Source organism: Pipistrellus kuhlii, unplaced genomic scaffold, assembly GCF_014108245.1.
Source record: "Pipistrellus kuhlii isolate mPipKuh1 unplaced genomic scaffold, mPipKuh1.p scaffold_m20_p_3, whole genome shotgun sequence".
NCBI lineage: Eukaryota > Metazoa > Chordata > Mammalia > Chiroptera > Vespertilionidae > Pipistrellus > Pipistrellus kuhlii.
The window spans coordinates 133,249,122-133,273,703 of NW_023425529.1; the positions used below are offsets into that span (position 1 = coordinate 133,249,122).

At 38.0% G+C, this 24,582-nt stretch overlaps 1 protein-coding gene across 21 annotated transcripts in view; it reads left to right on the plus strand.

Moving 5' to 3' along the window:
- Positions 1-24,582, plus strand: part of LMO7 (LIM domain 7) — a 222,627-nt gene that overhangs the window by 72,144 nt on the left and 125,901 nt on the right. For all 21 annotated transcript variants that reach the window (XM_045588711.1, XM_045588710.1, XM_045588705.1 and 18 more), the window contains exon 2: positions 16,310-16,380. In XM_045588711.1, coding sequence (XP_045444667.1) covers positions 16,310-16,380 — 71 coding nt within the window. The remainder of the gene's footprint in view (positions 1-16,309; positions 16,381-24,582) is intronic.

Here is a 24,582-nt window from a genome sequence, read left to right on the forward strand (position 1 = left end):
TGTGTGTGTGTGTGTGTCCCTGTCCCTTCCTTCAAATCTGAGTGTGGTTGACATTTGAGCTAATGATGATTGAGTGAGAATTTTGAATTTTATAAAGACAGTTGGCTTTTCATTTCCAGGTATGCAATTGAGAGCTTTGCATTTTGCTTTAGTTTTTCCTTCCTGGCTATGTAAGGATTTACATGCCCTGTCCAAGAGAAGGTTAAGTAGGAGCTGTAATTTACATTAGACATTGAGATGAAGGGCTCAGTGGTGCTGGAAGGGGGGTGATGATGCAGGAAGAATGTTTAGATTTTTGACCCTGTGAGACTTTTGGGATTCCATTTAGAATTCAGTGATTTGTGCAATTCTGATTACCAATTTCTTGGAATCTGTGAGTTGGCTTTGGTCTAGCTATCAAGTGATATTAGTATTGGCAAACATAATCCTAGTGTACCCCGGGGTATTATGTAGTACAGTGCCAAATTTTAGAGGCCAGTGACTTGAGAATTCTGCCGCTTAAGGCAATATTTTCTGATTATATGCTGATTTGCTGATTATAAGGTAACCAAGAACATGCTATAATTCAGACGGTTAACCACAGTTTTGAGAGATGCTTAGGCTTAAAATGCTATTTTGCCCACACATTTCAAAATAGGGTTAAACTTTTAAAGAGAAATTTTCAAGAATTGTTATATCTTTGTATATTTCTGTTGCCAGATATACCATACCAGGTACATGCATAGCAGTTTTCATTACATTATCTTGGAATGAATGAATAAATGAATACTTCCTTCATATCTTCTATAAAAGTAGGACGGATTATTTAAAAGGAAAGTTGAATTTTAGCATGCATATTCCTTAGCCTGGAAAGACTTGCATGTAGCAATCAATAGTAGCGACAAGCTCTTAACTTTAAAATTTTTTTGTCTAAGAATATTCCCTTTCAAAAAGGTGTATAACTGGAGTAACATGTTTCCACACTCTCGTCTGTTTTTATTGTTGAGCTATGGACAAAGGTAGGATGAGTTTACTCCTTGCAGTAGAAGGCTACTTGAATAAAGTGATTTCAGGAACTGAGGTAGGTTCTTCCATCAGAACACAATCAATCCTCCCTCCCCTCTCACTCCTGAAATTTAACCATCATTTTGGTCTTTATTTTTGTTTTGTGTTCCCTTGGTTAGATATTTGTAGTGTAACTGTTCATAGGATTTAACGTAAGTGATTAGTATGTGTAAACCACATTTCAGCCCAGAGAAGTTGGGTAAAACGCCCTGCCCTCCCGGAGTAAGCAGTGTAGACTCAAACGCCCAGAGCAGAGGGAGGTAGGTTGCTAATTTCATTGTGGAGTTCCCTCTGTGCTGTTCACAGACTTTCATTTGATGCTCAGTACTTGTATATAGGGAGCTAGTTACTGACATGGTCTCAGCTCAAGCAACTGTATTGCAATTCAGTTTCCTCCTAGATAAATGGGTAAGAGCTTAGCCTACCACATGGAGCTGCTGCGAAGATTAAGATAGATTCTGCACAAGTAAAGAATAAGTGTTGGTTGTCATAATCTGGGTTCCCGTTTTATAGTTGCGGAAACTGAGACCTGGAGAAGTTGGGAAACTTTGTGTCTATTACATAAGAAAGGAGTCTGGTACTTTTGTTTTAGCTTTTCTCACTCCAAGTTTCTTTAAAAAAAAATGTTGTTATTGATTTCTGAGAAGGAAGAGGGAGAGAAAGAGATAGGAACATAAATGATGAGAGAGAATCATTGACTAGCTGTCTCCTGCACACTCCATATTGGGAGTCGAACCCGCAACTCAGGCATATGCCTTGACCTGGAATTAAACCTTCACCTTCTGATTCTAAGGTTGATGCTTAACCACTGAGCCATATTGGCCAGGCCAAGTTCCTTTTTAAAATTTTTAGCCCATTCCTGTCGGAGGAACTGGCTTCTCTACCATCATGTCTAACTTTTTCAATCATTTCACTCTGGGAAAGGAAAGAGCTAGGAGTAGACATTTGTTCTATTTAAATTATGTTTAGTTTTTACCTGGTGTTTTTGACCGTGTGCCAGAATCCTTGCATTTGTCAGTTTTTGGTGCCCAAGGAGATCTGTCAGAGATACTGCAGCATAAATAGTGCTAGAGATGTTTCATGGAATTCACTGTAAAAATTATCCTGTTTTGTGGAGTCATAGTGATCATATTATATAATGGTTGCTTCAAAAATGAGTTTTAATGGAAGAAAGGAGAAAGGGGTGTTTTTAATTCATTGCAAATTTTAGAGACTGCCTGAAAAGACCCGGCATTTTGAAGTGTGTGGCCCGGGGCTCCTCGCTACAATGCCTCTTTCATTTCAGTGCTGACACTTTGCATGGAAAATGAAGGCAGACCCAGTTTGGGTGAATTGTTTCATGAAGGGGTACCTGTGTTCCATCGAGGCTTCTCATGGTAAATGTTCTTGGTGTTTGTTTTGTGTTGCATTACTTATGTTGAAATAAATGATAGGCAAGATGATGATGGTATGCATGTGTCTTAAATCTCATGGTCCAGTAGCTGATCAATCAATAAATAACTTAAATTGGAACTAACTTTGAGCTCCCCCTCCCATGGAAGCTCATAGCCTAGTTTTTGTCAGCAAACATCTCTTCTCTCCCTCCCTCTCTCTTTTTTGGTGATTTTGTTTCTTTTTTTTTTCATTTTTAAAATTAAGGTATTATATGTGTATCATATCTTACTATAGCCTCTCCCGCCCCCCCCCCCCCCCCAAAAAAAAAAATCCCTTCTCTTGAAACAGTTCAAATGGGCACTGGTTTTGCACTGTGATTTGCACAAAATATGGTGGGGAGTGCTTTTGGGATTCTAGATGTCTTTAAAACGACTGCTTAACAGGAATTGAAAAATTTAAACAAGATGAGTGCCTGCTGACTTGCATTAGTGGGTGTTTTGCTGATAACCCGTCTGGTATGAAGTGGTCTTCGAGATGTTCCCAGAATGTCTGGGATTTAAATCATGTCGGTTATGTGGTCAGAATTGGAACTGAGAGATGCAGCCTTAGAGAAACTTGCTGCTTCTATTGGTGGGAAATCTCCTCCAGCAAGAGGATTAAAACGAAACCATAAACAAAAAAGGGTGTGATGATAATTCCCATTTGTTCACTAAATTAATATGCTCATAGGAGGAGAAATGGCTATTTTGAAATTTGTGGTCTTGGCACATATTGCCTATATATTTAGTTGATAGATATTTTCTTTCAAAAATATGCCCATTAAAAGCTTCTGATCAAGGGCTTCTCCAGAGGCTACAAGCAGTAGGACAGGGTTGGCAGCCGTGTTTGTGTGAGGTGTTTCTGCACGCTGCTCCGCCCTTAATATGCCTGGGAGAGTAATTACAGCTTCCCAGGGAGAGTCCTTGGCCCTGTGAGTATCTTAGCTTTTTTTCCAGCGGGACCACTCGTCAGCACCCAGGGCCGCAGGGCTGGAGGAAGCAGGAGCCCTGACTATAGTGCGTAGTCTTCTTCATCTTCTTCTGTTTTTGAAAGTGTCAAATATTTTCATGTGTCATTGTGTACTGTGAAGTAGATTGGGCAAATATTTTTTTTCCTTTAAAAATAGGGGATGGAGCAATGACTTATCAGAAGTTCCTAGCCCAACTGGCATGGCTCAGTGGTTGAGCATCCACCATGCTGGGTTGCAGGCTTCATATCCAATGTGGGGTGTGCAAGAGGCAGCCGATCAGTGATTCTCTCTCATCATTGATGTTTTTGTCTCTCTCCCTCTCCCTTCCTCTCTGGGGGAAAAAATAAGCCTGTGGTGTAAGATGGGTCCAGAATTGAATCGCAGGTCTCGTCTGATGTACGTCTCAGATGGTAATGATTTTACTTAATTGTATTAAAAACTATGGGAAGGGACCAGGAAGAGGAAAACAGCCAAGTTTTTAGAGAAGGCAAGGTGTGGCTCTTGACTACATAGTGATTACTCCGGTTTGTGTTGACTTTTAATAACGCAAGTGGGAAACACGTGGTCTTGAGTTCCTGTGAATCACCTCATTACATAAAATGAGTCACACCTCAAATAACATTCTAATGAGTAAGGCCCAGAATTATTGAAAACGCCATGAGTAGTTGTTAGATTAGAACGCTCTAGACCAGGGGTCGGCAAACTTCGGCTCGTGAGCCATATGCGGCTCTTTGACCCCTTGAGTGTGGCTCTTCCACAAAATACCACAGTCTGGGCGAGTCTATTTTGAAGAAGCGGTGTTAGAAGAAGTTTAAGTTTAAAAAATTTGGTTCTCAAAAAGAAATTTCAATTGTTGTACTGTTGATATTTGGCTGTGTTGACTAATGAGTTTGCTGACCACTGCCCTAGACAAACACTTCTTTAAATTTCTTAAATTTCATTCAATACATTGAATTCTCCTTAAAATAAAGATGGATTCATATTTTAAAGCATGATTTAATTTTTTTGGAACAAACTGTCTTTACTATATTTTGAGGTCCTTTATAGATCTCTATAATTTTTAGTTTCCAGGATACAGGAGGTAGTCTAGTGGATTTTTATCCTTGATGTATAAGAGGCACATAAAATTGACCTAAATCTGATCGATTCTGATCTCTCTTGCATGGAGTTTTAAAAAATATATTAATTTGTATATCAGTGACACAGGAAACACCTCTGGTTGTTAGAGACTGTTAATAATATAAATATTGATGTTAGCTATAATTCTACCACTTAGAAATAATTATTTAATATTTATTTATATAATGCATACTTATAGAGTTATAGTAATTGTGATCCTCATGTATTATTTAATGAATGGCTTTATAATTAATATATAAGGATTCTTTACAAGTAAATCTACTTTCATGATATGAGCTTAAATTTCATGTAATTTTCTGTTTTACAGTTATATAATATCATAATGTAATCAGTCTCTTTTTGTTGGGCATTCAGGCTGTGTGTAATTGTTGCTCTTATACACAGTGCTGTGAGGCAGTCCTTCTTATGTCTTGTTCTCTTGTTGTCATAGTGTACATTCCTAGATCTGTATGTCTGAAAGAAGCATATTCAATACTTCAAATATACATCACAAATTGCCTTCTAGCCGAAACCGGTTTGGCTCAATGGATAGAGCGTCAGCTTGAGGACTGAAGAGTCCCGGGTTTGATTCTGGTCAAGGGCATGTACCTTGGTTGCAGGCATATCCCCAGTAGGGGCTGTGCAAGAGGCAGCTGATCGATGACTCTCTCATCGATGTTTCTAACTCTCTATCTCTCTCCCTTCTTCTCTGTACAAAATCAATAAAATATTAAACAAAGAGAAACATTATATTATAAAACAACAACAACAACAAATTGCCTTCTAGAATTGTGTCATTTTATATAATCTTTGGTATTATACAGAACATGCCAGATTCCCATGACCTTACAATATAGCCTGTTATTTAAAATTTTTTGTTTACTTTTTATAGTCTTTATAAACAGTATAAATTGGTCTGGTATTACATCACAATTATTTAGATTTCGGTAAGTATATATGTATAAGAGTTCATTAATATTTTGATATCTGGAGGAGGGTGATCTAAATCTACTATGGCTTTGACTTTCTATAGTTTTTTTTGGGGAGAAATGAAACTTTCTAGATAATTGAGTTTTCTGAATAGCTCTATAAATTTCATTATTTCTATTTTATTATTAATATTTATTATATGGTATAGAGGTATTCCTTTGAGGGTTAATTATTGCAGTGTGTTGTCAGAGTGTTACCTTGAAGGTCAATACATGAAATGAGGTTAAACATATACTGCAGTTAACTACCCTCAGCTATTTGCACAGTATCTTGATCTTTACAAGCTAATAAGTAGGTGATATTTTCCTTGTTTCAGATCAAGAAACTGGAGTTCAGAGAAGTTATGTAACTTGCTTAAGATCACACAGCTATTAGGTGATGAAAGTGGGATTTGAATATACTTTTGCCCGAGTTGAGCTTTTTCTCTTTCCGTTTCATCACTTGCTACCCTCTGCCCTCTGGATTGGACCACCCATTGTTGTTGACTGTTACTCTTTACTGCTCTCCATGTGTTTGGAGGGCATTGTCCCGACCCGCGGGGCAACAACGGGGGCACGCAGGAACCACCTAAGAGAATGAAGCAAACAAGGAACGCGGAAGAATGGAGGCAAGACAAGGTTCTGATCAAGCCTCAATTTTATTCTCTGAAATGGCTGTATTTATACAGCAGAAACAAAGGGGAGCAGGGTTGCTTATGCAGAGGGGTCTTTGCATAACATTCCAAGGTGCAACATTCCAAGGCTGGGCTATCTAGGGGGGAGGATCAGGAAGGGGAAGCAGCAGGAAGATGCTAAGTGGCAGGTTAATCTTATCTTCTGGCCAAGCCCTCAGGGCACCACATAACTTCTGCTAGAAGGAACTTAATTCTATTTCCTTAAGACTGAGATGCTTGCCTCAACTCTGCTGGCTCCCAACATCTCCTCCCTTTGTCTTAATTGAGGGTGGGCCTTAACCGATTGGGGGAGTAGTGACCTGGTTCCTCCCTTGGGCTTCCCAGGCCCACCAGTATTAGCGGCTCTTGGTATCTTTTGGGGAGGAGAGGCAGAGCCGATTGGATTTGTATTGATACCAACCTCTATGCAAACCAGGTATGCTCGCAGGGAAATCCAGAGGGGGTCGAAATTTTCCCGTGACCTTCCCTTGGGAAGAGGGGGTCGGAAAATTTTTTGGACCTTCCCTTGCAATGCTTTGCTCTGCACCCTTATCGGTACCCATACCTTTCTCCCAGTGAGGAGTAGGTAAGCATTCCTCTGGTCATCATGCTGTCCCCGCAGGGAGGGAGCGATGGTAAAGTTCATAATCTTGCTCATGGTCAGCTACGGCTAAATGGTGGTAATGTACCTGGATGGGTTTGGCCAAGATGCTGTCAATATGTTGTTTTACAAAATCTGTTAACCTCCGAAAAGCCCAGGGGCCAAAGGATAGGATTAATAAGAAACCTATGAGGGGGCCCAGGATGGGGAGAAGGTAGGGAAGAAGTCCGTTTAGTCCGCTCCAGAGAGGGTTCTCGAACAGTTCTTTCCGCCGCTTTACCAGGTCTTCCTGTAGTTTCTTGATTTTGTCTCGGACGTTTCCAGACTTGTTGGCATAGAAACAGCAACTTTCCTGTAGGGCTAAGCATATCCCTCCCTGCTCTGCTCTGAGTAAGTCTAACCTTCTATTTTGTAGAACAACTTCAGCTAAGGAGTAAATTTGGTCTTGGAGATCATTAATGGTACTAAAGAGAGCTTGGACATAATTGATTAATTGATTAGATAACTTAGTATAAGAATGTACAGCCACTCCTAGCCCCGCATTATTACTGAATCTGATAAAACTCTTTTCTGGTTTATGTTTCCTTCCACCTAGCTGACTCGGTGGAGGCTATTGTACAGGAGGCCTGATGCCTTTCGCCTGCTGTACGATCTGCATCACAATTTAAAAATTTTTAAAAAGTATGACTGAGTTTCTCTTGAGGTGACACATAATATCTGTCTTCTCCTTTTTTGTTTTTAAAATGATCTTAAGCGTATGAATGGCTCTTTCTACTATTGAGTGATATCTATTTGACCAGATTTGATTAGGTTTAAGTCCTCGGGGATTTATTCCTAAAGTTGGTATAGGAAGTTGGATAATATACTGAGGATATTGTTTATAATAAAATATGGAAATTGCCATTCTCAAATAACATTTTATAGACTGAAAATTAAATGAAAAGTTCCTCTAAACTTAATGTGCCTTATAATAGCTGTTTTAATAATTTTTGCTATATTTACCATATAAGTACTATTACTATAGACTGATGGACTCCGTAAAGTAAAATCTGTTAAGGCATAAATAAGAGCTTGTATTTCTATTGAAGGTTTGAAGGACCTTTGCTTCTCTGTTGTAGTATATCTAGCCGTTCTAGAACTGGATCTATCTGTAAAAATGGTTAATACCTGAGATAAAAAATTTCTTTTACTGTGGTAGTTAATACTATTCCCTGTGTTAGATATAAATTAAGCCCCTAAGCCAGGGTTCCCGGTAGAATATAAAATATTAAGTATTTTGACTTCTATGTAGAAGGGTGTGTACACCGATCTTCCTTGCCCTTGGTCTTGGGCAACCTGTAGCAATGCACAGGTGCTGACTGCTATCATGACAAGGTATCTTTACTTTAAAAATAAAGCAAATTTACTTTTGAATTCATAAGCCACAAATGTTGCCTTGCCTTTAGCTTGATTAAAATGTAGGCGGCATATACAGTTAGGATTCAATTATTTATAAAACATTGGCTTCTCATGTAACTTAATTTATATGACATTGATTATATTGTAAAAGCTAATTTATAAAGTAACTTAAGTAGGTATTTTTAGTTTAAAAAAAATAATGGCAAAGATTTTATTGGTCTGATCCAAAAGCATGGCTTTTATCTTTAAGGCTTTCCATGCAATTTTAAGTATTAGATCTGTTTTAAAAAGTAAGGCATTGAAATTTTAACATGAAAAAAAACCATCAAATAAATATCTACATATGATTTAAATATTTTAATACCTGTTATTATTATCTACTATTATCTTAAGACATCAATTAGATTTAGACTAGTTTTTGTATAGAAAAATATTTGGTGGAGATCACAGAATTAATCCTCTTTTTAATTGGATCAATAATAAGCAACTTATTTTGAATTCCTAATTATTAGAGGAAATATAATATTTTATTTTCTTAAAAATAAGTTTTTATGCTTTAAGTATTTAATCACTACAACTCTACAGTTTCTCCTAATTTAATTTGAACTTTGAATTTTTAAAGCTGGCAAGTCAAATATATTTAGTAGTTCTTAGATTAATAACACTTTATGTTTTTAAGAGAAATACAAGACATAATCAATTAATATTATAGATTTAATTCTGTCCTGTAGGTTTTTTATGAGGCAAATTTAAACTTTAATTTTTATTTGCCAGTGGGAAATAGGTTAAGATGGCTACTAGCAGGACACTATATTAACTGTCTGCTGGGGGAAGTGCCTTTACCCTTTCCTCCCTCAACAAAGGATGTAGCCAGTTATCTGGACTACTTAGATCTTTAAAGTATTTACTTTGGATAAATTCTATGACGGAGACTAATTTATTTATTTTCTTGAAGGCTTTAAAAGTTAACTTTTTAATAAGGTTCACTAGCATTTTGAAAACTATTCTTTATTATGGAAATGCAAATATTGTTGTTGGAATTAGCTTGAATTTCTTTCAAGAAGATTTTTTCGCTGTTTTTCTCAGGAAAAAGGATCAGTTCTGGGTTTTTCATTTCTGTAGTTTTGTAAAAAGTTAAGGCTAGTTCAAGACTTATCTAATATCCAAAATCGGACGTGCGCGCATTTAGTCTTATACTAGCTTTCTCTTTACACGTGCACAGATATCCCAGACACATTTCTAAATTTTTAAAGCTTTTTTATGGCGAGAAAGGAAATTTTTAATTTAATATATCGGGTCTAGTAATAAGTAATGTCGTTTTTCAACATTCGTTTAAAATCTTGCTTGGCGTTAACTTGTATTGACATAACCTTCAAACACGTGGTATCTACAGAACGTGTGAAGTGCAATTAACAAGTTTTGCTTGAAAAAGTTTGTGTTTGGTTTGGTTTTTGCTGCAAAACTAGGGCTAAGAAGATGGCGGATGAAGAGCATATTCGGCACTGCATGCTTTACGAGTTCCAATTAGGAAGAAAAGCAAGTGAGGCTGCAAAAAACATCTGTAGTGCTCTTGGTCAAGATGCAGTTAGCTCCAGAAAATGCCAGCGTTGGTTTGAGAAATTTCGCAAGGGAAATTTTTCATTAGATGACAAGAGTGGTCGAGGCCATGTGTCCAATTTTGATCAAGAAGCTCTTCAAGCTCTTTTGGTGCAAAATTTTCAAATTACCCAACAAGAGCTTGCGACAACTTTAAGTTGTTCACAAAAAACAATTTCCAATCAATTGTGTGCACTTGGCAAAGTCCAAAAGTTTGGAAAATGGGTTCCTCGTGAGTTGACCGACAAGAACCGTAATCAAAGAGTTACAATTTGCAGTTCGCTCCTCTCTCGTCAAAACCGTTTGCCGTTTTTAGAGCAAATTGTTACCGGAGATGAAAAATGGGTGCTGTATGTTAATTTGAAAAGGCGGCCTCAGTGGTTGGACAAAAATGAGGCTCCGCAGCCCACGCCAAAACCTGACTTGCATGCGAAAAAAGTGATGATGTGTGTTTGGTGGAATTTTAAAGGAATTCTTCATTATGAACTTTTACCATCTAACCAAACCATTACAAGTGCAGTGTATAGTGCCCAATTGGAAAGGTTAGCCCAAGCTTTAAGAGAAAAAGAACCCGCGCTGATTAATCGGAAGGGCGTAATTCTTCACCACGATAACGCACGACCGCATACTGCAAGAATCACTGCTGAAAAACTGCGCCAGTTGGAATGGGAAATTCTCCCTCAACCTGCATATTCTCCTGATATTGCCCCTTCCGATTACCATTTGTTTCGTCCTTTGCAAAACTTTCTTCTTGGAAAAAAATTTAATAATGAAGAATGCCTCAAAAATGCATTGACTGAATTTTTTGCATCAAAATCACAAGAACTTTACAACAGAGGGATTAAAATGCTTCCTGAGTGTTGGGCACAAGTAGTAGAAAACAACGGCAACTATATTGTTGATTAAATTTTGTTGTATTGTTTAAATAAATTCGATTTAAAAAAAGTATTAGAAAACGACATTAATTATTACTAGACCTAATACTAGGAGAGCAGGCTTCTATATTGGATCGCCTCATGTCTCTCCCTTCTTCCACATTCTGCTTACTTCAGGGGAAGCATCAGCAACAGATCTGGCTGAATTTCTTTTCATGCTTAAAAGATAGACAGATCTCAATTTTTTTCTTTTTGGCTTTCTGAAATAATAATTAATACCCAATTTGGTCAAGATTTGCATTTCCCTTTGAGTTTTCTTATAATTTTTAAACAAGGCATTAAGTCAGAGGTAGTTTCAGCAGTGGAGTTCTACTTATTATAGATTTTAAATTCCATACATATACTAAGATTCTAATTTCAACAAAAAACAACATTATTTTGTGATCACATAGACTTCAACATTCACTCTAAAGAGCACTTTCATTTCTAAGATCCTTTTTTTTTCTAGCCTTAATTCTTCGTGCCTGAAGGGACTGGACTCCCTGAGCCCTTTTTCTAAGATTCTTTTTTCTTAACCCTTACTCCTCGTGTTCTGAGGGAAATCTTGACACCGTCAAGGAACATTTCATGACAACTCAAGGAATTCCCCATTATTGGTCGATTGAATGGCTCTCAAAGAGATTCCTTCTCCACGTAAGCCTCCGGGACGTATAAACCCCGTGCCGGGTCAGCTTGAATTTTCTCGTCAACCCAGGAATTCAGGCGGAATTACTCTCTTTTCGACTCTACCCTTTACTCCCTTGCTTGTGTGAAACAGTTGGTAGGTATAATCCACCTACACGGACCCTCTACAGACGAGGAGACCCTGTTTGCCCTCCTCAGGCGCGCAGGTCTCCCCGTGGTTGAGTCTGTGAGGTGAACAACCTTTTGTTCAAAGCAAGCTCAAGGTTTTAAGAGTAGATCTAATTGGAGAGGATTCTCGCCAAGAAAACCGGGAGATGGTAGGAGTTCAAGTGAATCGGAGTTCTCACAGCTGGAAATGAGTACCTTTCACTCTTCCCCAGATCGGCAAGTGAGTGCTTATTAGTACACAGGAAGGAACCAACCAAGAAAGCCAGTAATGACAATTGAGCAAAAAAAGGGGTGAAATGTTCTGAAATCTTGTTTGAAAAATCATCTACCTACCTTTATTCCGATCTGTCTCACAGCGGGCGGACCGTGGTGATCTAGTGCTGAGTCTTCACTCGTGGGTCCTCGCGGCGACTCTGGGGGGTGCCTGGCCAGGGCTTTTCCGGTAGACGTTCTCGTTGGAGGTCCTCAGTGGCCTCGCGTTGGATGCCATTTTGTCCCGACCCGCGGGGCAACAATGGGGGCACGCAGGAACCACCTAAGAGAATGAAACAAACAAGGAACGCGGAAGAATGGAGGCAAGACAAGGTTCTGATCAAGCCTCAATTTTATTCTCTGAAATGGCTGTATTTATACAGCAGAAACAAAGGGGGGCAGGGTTGCTTATGCAGAGGGGTCTTTGCATAACATTCCAAAGTGCAACATTCCAAGGCTGGGCTATCTAGGGGGGAGGATCAGGAAGGGGAAGCAGCAGGAAGATGCTAAGCAGCAGGTTAATCTTATCTTCTGGCCAAGCCCTCAGGGCACCATATAACTTCTGCTAGAAGGAACTTAATTCTATTTCCTTAAGACTGAGTTGCTTGCCTCAACTCTGCTGGCTCCCAACAGGGCATAGCTCTTTTTATCTTCTAAACCACTGCTTCCAATCTACATTGATTTGGGAAAATAATTGCTAGATCGTTTCACAGCAGGACAACTAAGTCTTGATGGCTCCGAGTGGCTTTCCTATGACTAGAGAAAATGGACTTTGATATGTGCTTTGATGTTTCTGGGCCCTTTTGTGCTTTTTGGCTTTGGGTAGGAGTTCCAAGAAAAATTAGATATCACTATGTTTTCACTCATTGGGATTAGTGCTCATCTTAAGTTTGTATTGGATCTACTTGGGGAAATAGGAATTTGTGCTACACAGATTACCTGAGATCATCCATGGGCCACTCAAGGTTCTCTCTCCCCAAATGTGCCATTCTGTTTGCGTTTTTTTTGTTTTTTTTTTAATAAATTTTTATTGTTCATATTATTACAAATGTTCCTCCCCCCCACCCCCCACCATTGCTCTCCTCCACCAGGTTCCCACCTCACCCTCTGCCCTTTCCCCACTCTCCATTGTCCTCATCCATAGTTGCACAGTTTATGTTCAGTCTCTTCCCACATCCCCCTCTCCCCTTTTCCCCAAGAATCATCAGTTCACTCCCCTTTTATACCTCTGATTCTTTTATATTCAACAGTTAATATTGTTCATCAGATTTTTTTTTAATTTCCTTGGTTTTTAGATTCACTTGTTGATAGTTACATATTTGTTGTTCATAATTTTTATCTTTATTTCTTTCTCTTCTGAAAGAACCACCTTCAGCAATTCATATAATTCTGGTTTGGTGGTGATGAACTCCTTTAGCTTTTTTTTATTAGTGAAGCTCTTTATCGATTCTGAGTGATAGCTTTGCTGGATAGATTATCTTTGGCTATAGGTTCTTACTATTCATCACCTTGAATATTTCTTGCCATTCCCGTCTGGCCTGCATGGTTTCTGTTGAGAAATCAGCTGACAGTCGTATAGGTACTCCTTTATAGGTAACTAGCTTCTTTGCTCTTGCTGCTTTTAATATTCTCTCTCTGTCTTTTGCTCTTGGAATTTTAATTATGATTTGTCTTGGTGTGGTCCTCTTTGGATTCCTTTTGTTTGGAGTTCTGTGCGCTTCCTGGACTTGTAAGTCTAATTCTTTCACCAGGTGGGGGAAGTTTCCTGTCACTATTTCTTTCAGTATGTTTTCGATATCTTGCTCTCTCTCATTTTCTGGGACCCCCATAATTCTGATGTTGGTTCGCTTAAGGTTGTTCCAGAGGTTTCTTACATTATCTTCAATTTTCTGGATTCTCTTGCCTTCTAGCTTCTGGAGAGGAGTGTCTTCTGGCTGTTTATGTTCCAAATCTTTGACTTGATTCTTGCGATCTTCCCTTCTGTTTTTAGGACTCTGTATAATATTTTTTATTTCAGACAATGTATTCTTCTTTATTTCTTGTTGATCCCTTATCATTTCTTGTTGATCCCTTATCATTTCTTATTGATTCCTTATTAATTCTAGTTGATCTCTTTTCAAATCCTCATAGGTCTTATAGATCTTTTCTAGGAAATTCTTGAAAAACCTTATGAGTGTAGATTTGAACTCTATATCCAGTCGCTTTTTGTCCTCCATTTCTTTCGTTTGTGATCTATTTCGTTGTCGCATTTTGCAGCTACAGATGGGGCAGAGTTTCAGGGTGGAGCCTACAGCCTTGGCTTCTGTCAGCCCCTTCCTATGCGATTCCTGGGTCTCAGGGCCCTTCAGTACTCACTGCAAGCGCCTCTGAGAGAAAGGTGCCCTCGATTTTTGCCTGCTACCAAACAGTCTAGGCTTTCCCCCAATGAGCCCTGTATTGGGGTTCAGTTCAGTTGGAAGTGGAGTTGGAGGTGGCGTTCAGAGAAGTCTGGAGCCCCAGTCTCCTTCCCGCCAGGGCAATTCCGTGGCACAGCCAACTGTCCCTTCTCCGCGTGCAATGTGCGCGCCGCTGGGACCTCCTTTCGCCGCTTCCCCGGGGTTCCACCTTACAGCCCAGCTCCCTATGGATGAGCCTGGGTCCCCGGGTTCTGGCCTAGAACTGGGGTTCAGAGCAGTCAGAACTGGGGCCCAACACAGTCGGAGCTTTTATCTCCTTCCTGCTAGGGAATGCCAGCCAGGCACTCAGCCTCCCTCCTCTCCGGCTCCGTCCTCTCTGTGCGTGTCTCCGTACCTTGGGCTTTTACAGCTCCTCTGCGCTTTCTTCTGGTTTTCTCCTTGCTTCTTGTTGTAGAATTTCCAGTCAGTTGAATTTCCTGTAGTTCTGGGTAATGTCCATTTTATATTTTAGTTGTATTTTTTTGAAATTGTTGTGTGCGGCTGCGGCTAGGTGTTTACCTGGGCAGCCATCTTGGATTCCTCTCTCTGCGTTTACTGTGCTTTTAAACTTTGTCTTTTACTTAAGCAGCTGTGAAGTTCTTGAGGGAAGAATCCCCCTCCTACTCCCCCCTCCTTTTTTTTTTTTTTTTTTTTTTTTTTTTTTTTAAGATCTCCACCCAGTATCCAGGTTAAGTATCTGCACCAGAGATACTCAGCAGGTGTTTGATTTCCACAGCAGTGTAGCTGTCCTGCAGATCAGTGTTTCCCAAACTTCTCTCATGATGATAATCACCTGCTGGAGTTGTTAAAATACAGATTCCTGAATCTCAACTAAGAAGTGCTAAACTAGAATTTTTGGGAACATATAGGTAAAATTGTATACTTAAGTTCTTAGTTGGGATTCAGGAATCTGCATTTTAACAACTCCACCAGGTGATTCTCATCATGAGAGAAGTTTGGGAAACACTGCTGTAGATGAATGCCATGCACAGGATGCTCCTGCCTTTTTGTGTGTCACTGTAGCCTTGCCTCCTGTCCACGTTGTGAGAAACTAACCTTAATTCTAAAATTACCCATTGTTGTGTCAATTAACAGGTAGTGTGTCTAGCTAGAGCTATGTCGGGCATTGTGGGAAAGATGCAGAAGACATATAGGGATTCCAGGTGGACAGTAAAGCTAGCAGTGGCGAATAAGGATAGGGGGGCACTTTGGCTCATCTGGGAGTTAGATGGATTACTTCCCAAATCAGGTTTCCAAGATTGTATTTCTTCTTGAAGTGGCAGGTGGAACAAGGACTCCTGCTAGCAGATGGTGGTTCTCTTGCCCACACCCTTAGCTGGGGATCCAGTCCCAAGAGTTGTTTTTGAAGCAATTTCCCTTCCACTGTTTTCTCTGCTATTGTTTTCCCTATGGAACTCCCTTCCCATTTCCCCTATCCCCAAGAGACAGAATCTGTAGAGATTTTCCCAGCAGTTTCACTAAGAACATTTATGGTCGTAACCTTAGGTGGCCTGCTCATATATAGGAGTCTTAAGTGAGGAATTATCTGCTTGAAATTCTTACTGTCTACCATTTCTCTATCTATTTTGTTTCTCTGTGTTAGGATTTAACATTGTTCTCTCTTGGATGTTTCAGTAAATAGCTCTTTACACAGACCGTTTCATGGATTCATTTAAGGAGAGTCAGGTCCTCTGCTATTTATCTTTGTAATGAAATGTGAGGAATTTAAAGATGGAATTGAAATTAATTATGTGCATATATAGTTGGTATTTCAAGTTTATTTACTGTTTTTATTTACTTTTAGTAAAATAGACCACCCACAGATTTTTAAATACAAAATATGTTCAAACAGTAGCTACCAACTTTTATTATCCATAAAATGGTTACATTACAGAAAATGCTCATTGTGTTTTTTTCTGTTTATATTTTCATACTAAAATGGATAACCTCACTCTTTGTAACACAGAACCTCATATAATTTCTTTTGTGGAAAAGCTTTTGATAATATGCGTATCCTTCAGTGATAATATCAGATGCATATCAATTAATCTGAATTTGACTTGTGTCTTATTCCCGGTTAAAAGAAAATTAATACTGAAATCTGTCTTTCAGGCAGTAACAGAGAAGAACTTTGAAACACAGGATTTTCGAGCCTCTCTAGAGAATGGTGTTCTGTTGTGTGAGTAAGTATTTAAGGCATTTACAAACAATTTAAAAGCAAGGGTGTGTGTGCATGTTATGAAGTATGTCCACTTTCACTCCCTTCTCCATGGCTACAATAGTCACAGATATGTTTACCTACCTGGTAAGAAGTGAGATTTGATCCCTGCAAATGGACACCCCATAGTTCCAGACAGTAATAAGGAGCTATCAGCCTCTGTATCTAAAGATAGCATTGGTGAAATATATATTATTTTAAATTAGTAAACAAGAATGGTTCTATTATTGCTTGATGAGCCAGTAGGGGTGGGTGATTGAGGAGAAAGCCTTATTACATTGTACCAACTGTCACTTACTCAGATTTTTTTAATGTACGGAATTGCCTGTATTAGAAGTTTGTGTAAAACTTTTTTCTTTTATCAATAAATAGTGATGATTGTAGAATAGATTTAAGCAGTAGCAAATGTTTCTTCTAAACTGTAAGTGGAGTTGTTACATTACCACAATCAACTTGAGTCATGGACCACTCATTTAATTAACAAATATTGAGAATCACATCCCAGGCTTTAGCTATCTTTAAGTAAAATAAAGATTGATGGTATGAGGCCTACATTGTATGTTTAGTGTAATGTTTTGTTCCTCAATGGATGCATAGTATAGTTAGCTGTGACCTTTGGGGGTTAGGGGCAGGCAGGCCCATGGGGTATAAGGATGAATGCGTGAGAGTACAGGTTGCAGAATTGAGCCAATAAATGATAAGAATGTACTTGAGTATGTACTCGCATTTTTGAAAGCACTTATGTATTCCAATCTAGACATTTATTGCATAGGTATTGATGGAATCTGTCCACCAATAAGCATTAAGAGTATATATGTTTTCACTTAGATGATTTTGATTCTTCTTCTAAAGGAATGTTGTTTGCAGCAAGCAGAAGGATTCCTTACTCTATTACTTTTGGACATTTGAGCAAGTAACTTAACATCCGAGCCTTATTTTCTCACCAGTAAAGTGGAGATCAGGATATCTAATCTGCCTACTTTACAGGGTTGCAAAGTTCCATAACATATATGGAACTTAATAGGTTTTTGTGAACTATCAAACTGTGTAGAAATACATAGGTTGGTGGACATGTAGATAATAATCTCATTTTACCAGCTCTGTTGATGGGTGTTTAAACTTCTTTAGAGCAATATTATTAAGTTGAGCCATACCCAGTTTTTGCTATTCAACCATCTGTGACCTATAGGAATGTCAATTTCATGCGATTCCAGCTAATATGTTGTAGGACAGGCATATGAAGAAGGGCCACAGGAAGGTTTCAGGGATGCATCACAACCTCTTCTGATGCCACATTCTGAATTATTGTTGCCAAATAATTAAACTAATTTTTAACACTATGATGTGGTCAGATAGGAAATTACTTTATTTGGATTTGAAGACTATATGATTTAAATGTGTTCTATTGTGTTCAGAACATGCAAGAACAAAAATGATTGTTAGAAAGATGCATATGATCTGAAAACTTCTTTGCTATGAGTATAGATTAGTGATTTTCAACCTTTTTTTCATTTCATGGTACACATAAACTAATTACTAAAATTCTGCAGCACAACGCAAACATTTTATTGCTCTCCTGACCAAAAAATAAGTATAATTTTGATTCATTCACACTGTATGGCTATTGTTGTGTTGGCTTTTGTCATTTTTTTTTTATTAGACAATATAAGGGAAAAGAGGTCAGTGTCCCTGACTAAAAAGTCAAGGTATTGTATGTTTTAAAAATTATTGTGGCACACTGAAGTTGAAAATTACTAATATACACTATTTAGTGGTTCACAGCCAAATAACTTTGATGTCAATTGTAAGCCCCACAAGACAGGATAGGCATTAGGCAGGTTCATGTAGGAAGTGTGCTTATGAGTTATAGAATTGTTTTCAGACATATGACAGCATATAGTACAAATAGCTGAGGTTTTCAAAGAAGTCACTCTGTGGTTATATACTTCCAGTGCTGAACTATTTATTATTCAGAATATTTTTTTTAGAGAATTCCTCCAATTTGGGGCATTGCTTCCATAACTAGATCATTAAATATACTTGATAGTGATGCTTGTTTTTTATTTTTTTATTTTTATTTAAAATGTAGTTTATGTACCAGCCTGGGGTCTGAGTGACTTGAGGTGATTTCTGAAAGCTATATCGAAACTATTGCTAGTGAGAATATGCAGCGTTGCTGAGAAACTATTTTGACCACAAGCAATACTTTTAGAATAAATATGTAAGTTCTACCTTAATGATCACAGCAAACATTCTGTTGAATGTTTAGAGACATAATGGCTGTTAACCTGGAGAGAATTAAGTTACATAATAAGCCAGTTAGAGAAAGACAAGTACCATATGATTTCACTCACATGTGAAATCTAAGGAACAAAATGAACTAACAAGCAACACAGAGACAGACTCACAGACAGAGAGCAGGCTGACAGCTGGGGGTGAGGAGGTTTGGAGGGCTAAGGTTTGTGGTGGAGGGAATGAGCAGAAAAGAAAAAAAAAGAGCAAAAACTCATAGATTCAGACAACAGTGCGGTGATTGCTGGGGGAGGGTGAGTGGGAAAAGATGGAGCAGGTTTTAGGGGCGATAAATGGTGATGGAAGAAGACGTGATTTGGGGTGGTGAACACACAATACAGAGTACAGATGATGTGTTGTGGAATTATGCACCTGTAAACTGTACAATTTTGTTAATCAATACTGCCCCGATAAATTAAATAAAAATGGAAAACACGTCACTTTTATTTACAACTTCCAAAGGCTCATTCTTAGATTGTTTCCTCATTGAAATAACACCAATTTGAGGCATGGCGCATTCCCATATACCGTATTTTTCGGACCATAAGACGCTCCGGACCATAAGATGCACCAGTTTTTAGAGAAGGGAAATGAAGAAAAAAAGATTCTGAAACAAATAGTGTCCTAAAATATTTAATGTGCATTAAAACCCAACATCACAGTCATAAACACATGTAATCAACCCTGTAAAGTAAACAGCAGCTTTTAGAATCATTTTAGAGCCGGGCAAGCACACAGAGACCACACAGAGCCGGGCAAGTAAAAAAACTTTTTTTTAAAAGTATATGTGTAGGCTATATTTGGACCATAAGACGCAGGAACTTCCCCCCCCCCCCCCCACTTCTGGGTGAAAAAAAGTGCGTCTTATGGTCCGAAAAATACGGTAAGTCTAATCAATCTGTTTAGTTCCTATCCTTTAAACATTCAGCTGTGATAATCAGTTTAGTTTCTGTGGGACACTGCATGATGTTTATATTAAAATAATCTTTCTCTTAATTGTGAGTCACATGGATAGCCATTGGTTAATGGAGATATATTAATCTAAAAGGTGTAGTGTTGGGAAAAAGTCCACATAACTATTCTGTATAAATTTGAAACTGAAAACAGCTTACCTAGTTGGCCTGGTGGCAGGCATTCCTCTGTTTGACCATAGCTACCTGAGTTATAATGCCTACAAAGAAAGCAAAATCAGTTGCTGAGAAGCCTGGTATTGAAAGCCCAGACTTTTAAATTAATGGTAAATATTGTAAGCTGTATGTCTTTGAGATTATTTTACCCACAGGAGATCTCAAGTTTTAGCTGAAATATGACAAGGATATCTTAAAAATCTGAATTTATTATCTTATAGGAAAAGACTGACTTCAGTTTGGTTCACTGCCACACACACACACAAAAAAGACCAATTCTTGTGAAATATAGCGTTTGCTTGTTGCCTTTTAAAAATCTCTAGGCATTCTAGTTTATCGCCATTAAATACTTTTATTATTGTTTTATTTAGTAATTTTAGCAGTCTTTTATTCTTTACTAATGGGTTATCCTTTTTGAACCGGCATTCTGAAATGTCAAAGTGAAGTGTTGGAAGAAGTGAGCTTGTCATAGGTTTCAGCCAGCTAGAGAGGACTGCCTTTTCTTAGAGCCCAAATTGGGTGTAAACTCTGCACTGAGGTTTCAGGCAAGGTATACATCTGAGTAATGAGGATATGTGCATTTATTACCTTTTAGTCTGTTTGACTATTGAAATTAGTATTTTCTGTTGATCATTTCAATATCATGCTGTTTGATTGTCTGTGGGATCTGATGAGTTGAGGGCTAAAGAGACCCTCCTAGCTCAAGTCTGTTGTAGTAATTCTTCTACTGTGTGCCTTAGACATGTAACCTCTCTTGGCTTTCTAAGCAGTGAGATGGAACAAGATCTCATTGGGGTTTTCTAATTAATAAAAGAATTGACAAGAGTCTATAAGTTGATTTTAGCTCCTCATAGTTTTCTATGAATTTTATTGATAGCATTCATTAGTATGTCTTCTGTCTTCATTGTTTATCAATGTTCATGAGGCCTACCTTAATAGTTATTTAAAAGATATTCAATTTGCTATTCTATAAATAACCACAAGCCTCTTTTGTTCTGTGGTTTTAGCAGAATTCTATCTTTTTGCTAATATATTTAGTGGCCTATCCAGTACTGATAAGCTATAATTTCATAATTACTCATCTTATGATAGCAATCTTGAAAACATTGAAATGAAACCATTCTTTATTTTCCTTATGAAGCAAGAAGATGTATTTGAAAGCAATCTTACTGGATGTGTTGCTGGTTAGTCAGTCTACACTTCCCATCCTTGGGGTAATGCTATATCTTTGCTCTTTCCCAAATCATCTGTGTATCAGAAGATTGTAGCTTTTGAGTGGTTCACATTATTGGGAATACTCTCCTCACACTGTGACCAGGTCTTCTTTTCCATGGCTGGCAGTTTGGAGAGAGGGAGCAAGAGATTCCTCTATTGGTTTGAGAAATCCTGCTTGTATTTATAACTGCCATGTTGTGACTTGGCAATGTGCCTAAAAGTACCATGATATTTTGTTAGAGATACGTTCAGTAGAAGAAAAAAAATGTCAAAAATATTTCTATTAATTGTCTATGGAGCCCTTAGGGGATTGTTTTAAGACATCAGACAAGTTAGAGAACTTGGTCACTTCTTATTTATGCCAAGAGAACTCTGTCCTTTTTGAGGGAGAGTGGCAGTGACCTTTGTGGCCCCTTTGGCTACTGTGCAGTGCTCATGCGTAGCCTGGAGGCTCTTGGGTGATGGTGATGGCTTTTTATTAGAGCTCTTTTTGGCTTTGAGTTTCCTGAGCACAGCTGCTTCTATATGGCTCTCCAGCATAAATATTGACCCTGATCCATATGACAGCCATTGAAATTTAAGTAATAAGAACAGTTTTTCTTAAAGTAATAAAACTTTGATGTTTCTACATTATTTGGTAACCAGCAGCACATAAACAAAGATACAATTAATTGTTCAAGTTCATATAGATAATTTAAAAAAATTTAAACTTTTTTTATAGCAATATTTTATGGTTATCATCTCTATGCTTTCATTTTCAATACCACCCCCCATCCGCCCCATAATTTTATATCTATATGTAGCAAGAACATCATTCAAAAAAGAGTAGTATAAAAGTTGAATGCGAGCTAGGAAAACATTAATTTTAAAAATTACTTCTGCTAAGGTAGTTGTACTGTACAGGCTGATTGCCAATTTTGTAGAAATTTTTTTTATTGTGGCCTCAAACTTGGAGGTGGAAAGCTTATGTATGTTTTATGAACCTGCATGTACCATCTATAGGGTTTTCTCACCTTAAATGTAAATTACCAAGAGAAAACTTACAAGGTTTTAGTGATGAGGCCTCTGAGAAATAGATGAGAATGGTGGTGTACTAAAAAATAAAAGGTAGAAGTGTCAGTCTGTTCTCTGCAGATACTATTTTTTTTAATTGAAACTAGTAAATAATTTAAAATCTGTTATAAAATATTGGTTATATCGAGGCAACATACTCTGTAATATTCTCAAAATGATCAATTGAATATAAGCTGGTACATTAATAAATAACTAATTTATTTTTTCATATAAACCTATATTTATTTTAAAAATGACAAGACTTCCCAATAATGGTTTTTTTTGGAATCTAAGAAAATACTACAAAATGGGGAAAAGATATGTATAAAGCATTTTCACAAAGGAAAATATTGAAAACAACCTAAATATCTACCCGGGTTTCCCAGAAAATAAGTCATCCTCTGAAAATAAGACATAGTGCAACTTTGGGAGAAAAAATTAATATAAGACACTGTCTTATTTTCGGGGAAACGGTACATTATTTACCCTGGTTCTTTATAGAAAAACTTAGCCAACTCCTTGTTTAAATTAAAACATGATAGGAAAACAGGTTAAATTGATTATGTGAATGGCAGTTTCGTTAAGGAAAGAAGGGAGACAGAGAGGGAGAGAGAGAGAGAGAAACATTGAGGGGGATGTGTGCCCTTGACTGGGAATCGAACCTGTGACCAACATTCTAACCAGGGTCTGCTAACTTTTGGTGCATAGGATGATGCTCCAACCAATTGAGTCACACCAGCCAGGGCCTCCCCCAACAATATTATTTAAAAAATATTACAGCTTAAGAATTTAGATGGAAGTAATTAAGTTAAAATCTTAGTAAGGAATTTATTTAAGATAATCAGTCAAACAGTTATAGAATATTTTTTAAAAATATATATTTTATTGATTTTCTTACAGAGAGGAAGGGAGAGAGAGAGAGAGCGAGAAACATCAACCAGCTGCCTCCTGTATACCCCCACCGGGGATGTGCCCACAACCAATGTACATGCCCCTGACCGGAATTGAACCTGGGACCCTTCAGTCTGCAGACCGATGCTCTACCACTGAGCCAAACCGGCCTCGGCCAGTTATAGAATATTTTAATATACATTCTGATTCATCCATAGAAGGGACTATATGCAGTCAGGAAAATTTATGCTACAGATGTATATTATTTTTGTGGACAAACATAATAAAGTAAAAAGCAGCTTACATGATAAAAAAAGATAACCATTACAATTAATATATCTGATTAAGAGTTTACTCTCTTGACCAACATTTGACAGTTAGGAGAGAACACTGATTTTCTGTGCCAACAGAAAAATAAGAGGTGTCCTTGGTGGGTGGGAGAAGCCAAAAACCATTTCTAGTATTTGAGTGAAACCGACGGTAAACTTTTTATTAGTTATTTCTATAAAAAAGAGAGGCTTTGAATTATTAACAGAAAAATTTATGCATCAGAAGTTAGATCAGAAGTGGAGTTTGGCCAGTATTTTTAAATCACCCACTCAATGCCAGGTACCTTGCTCAATGCGAGGAGGTTTGGATTGAGAGAATAGTCCTGGGTGTGCTTAGCACCATCATTGTCTGGCTGCTCTGTGGCTGATCACAAAAAAAGTGCTCTAGAATCTTTTGGAAGCATTCAAATGCTTGTTGAGCAAATTTTGCCTCTAGAAGAAAACTAGGCAAATGAGAAAATGTCCAATAATGGGTAAAACAAATATTGTAAAGAACTGTGTAATCTCTTAATTATACCTTTAAAATTTTTAGTTACCAATAGGAAATGTTTTGTTGGGTATATATTTAAAAAACATGGCTGACAGAAAGATATTATAGTATTGTAATATGTGAGTGACTAACCAAATAATTTATAGTTTAAAATTTCACTCTCAGTGGATTGATGTGCTCTTTGATGTTAGTCTCTCCGGTGCATTTGGAAAATCCTTGAAATAGGAAGTCAAAAGATTCTCTACATTTTGCGCCTCTGCTGAAGAGCTTCCTGATAAGGGGGAAATATAGTTTGGCATTTGAAACTAATTTTCGGAGACCAGCAGACCGAGCATCAAATTCTGATTAAAAGCCACAACTGAGCTGGACATCACATTGAGCTTCATGGGCAGCTCGGCATCTCACTTCTGAGTTTTATTAAGGTCATGTCAGTCACTGGCGACAAGGGTTTGGAACAGAGCCCTTTTCTAGCGTCTGTTGTGCAACTGAACTCCCTTGGAGGAGTGTTTTGGTGAAGAGAGGAAAAGGAAGTAGACTACAACTGGAAAGATGAGCTGAAGGAGAAGTTCGTAGGCCGAATTGTGAGGGCCTTCTAGTGTGGGGTACCAGATGACTCAGCGTTTTCTGTTCTGGTTTTAATCTCACCAAAGAGCAGACCTCTGAGGGCTATCAGAGCACATCACCAGGTTCCTGCCATGGCCTGAGAGAAGGTGTGCTGAGGTGGCTATGTAATGTTTACATGGGGCTAGAGGGATGGGATATGGGGATGC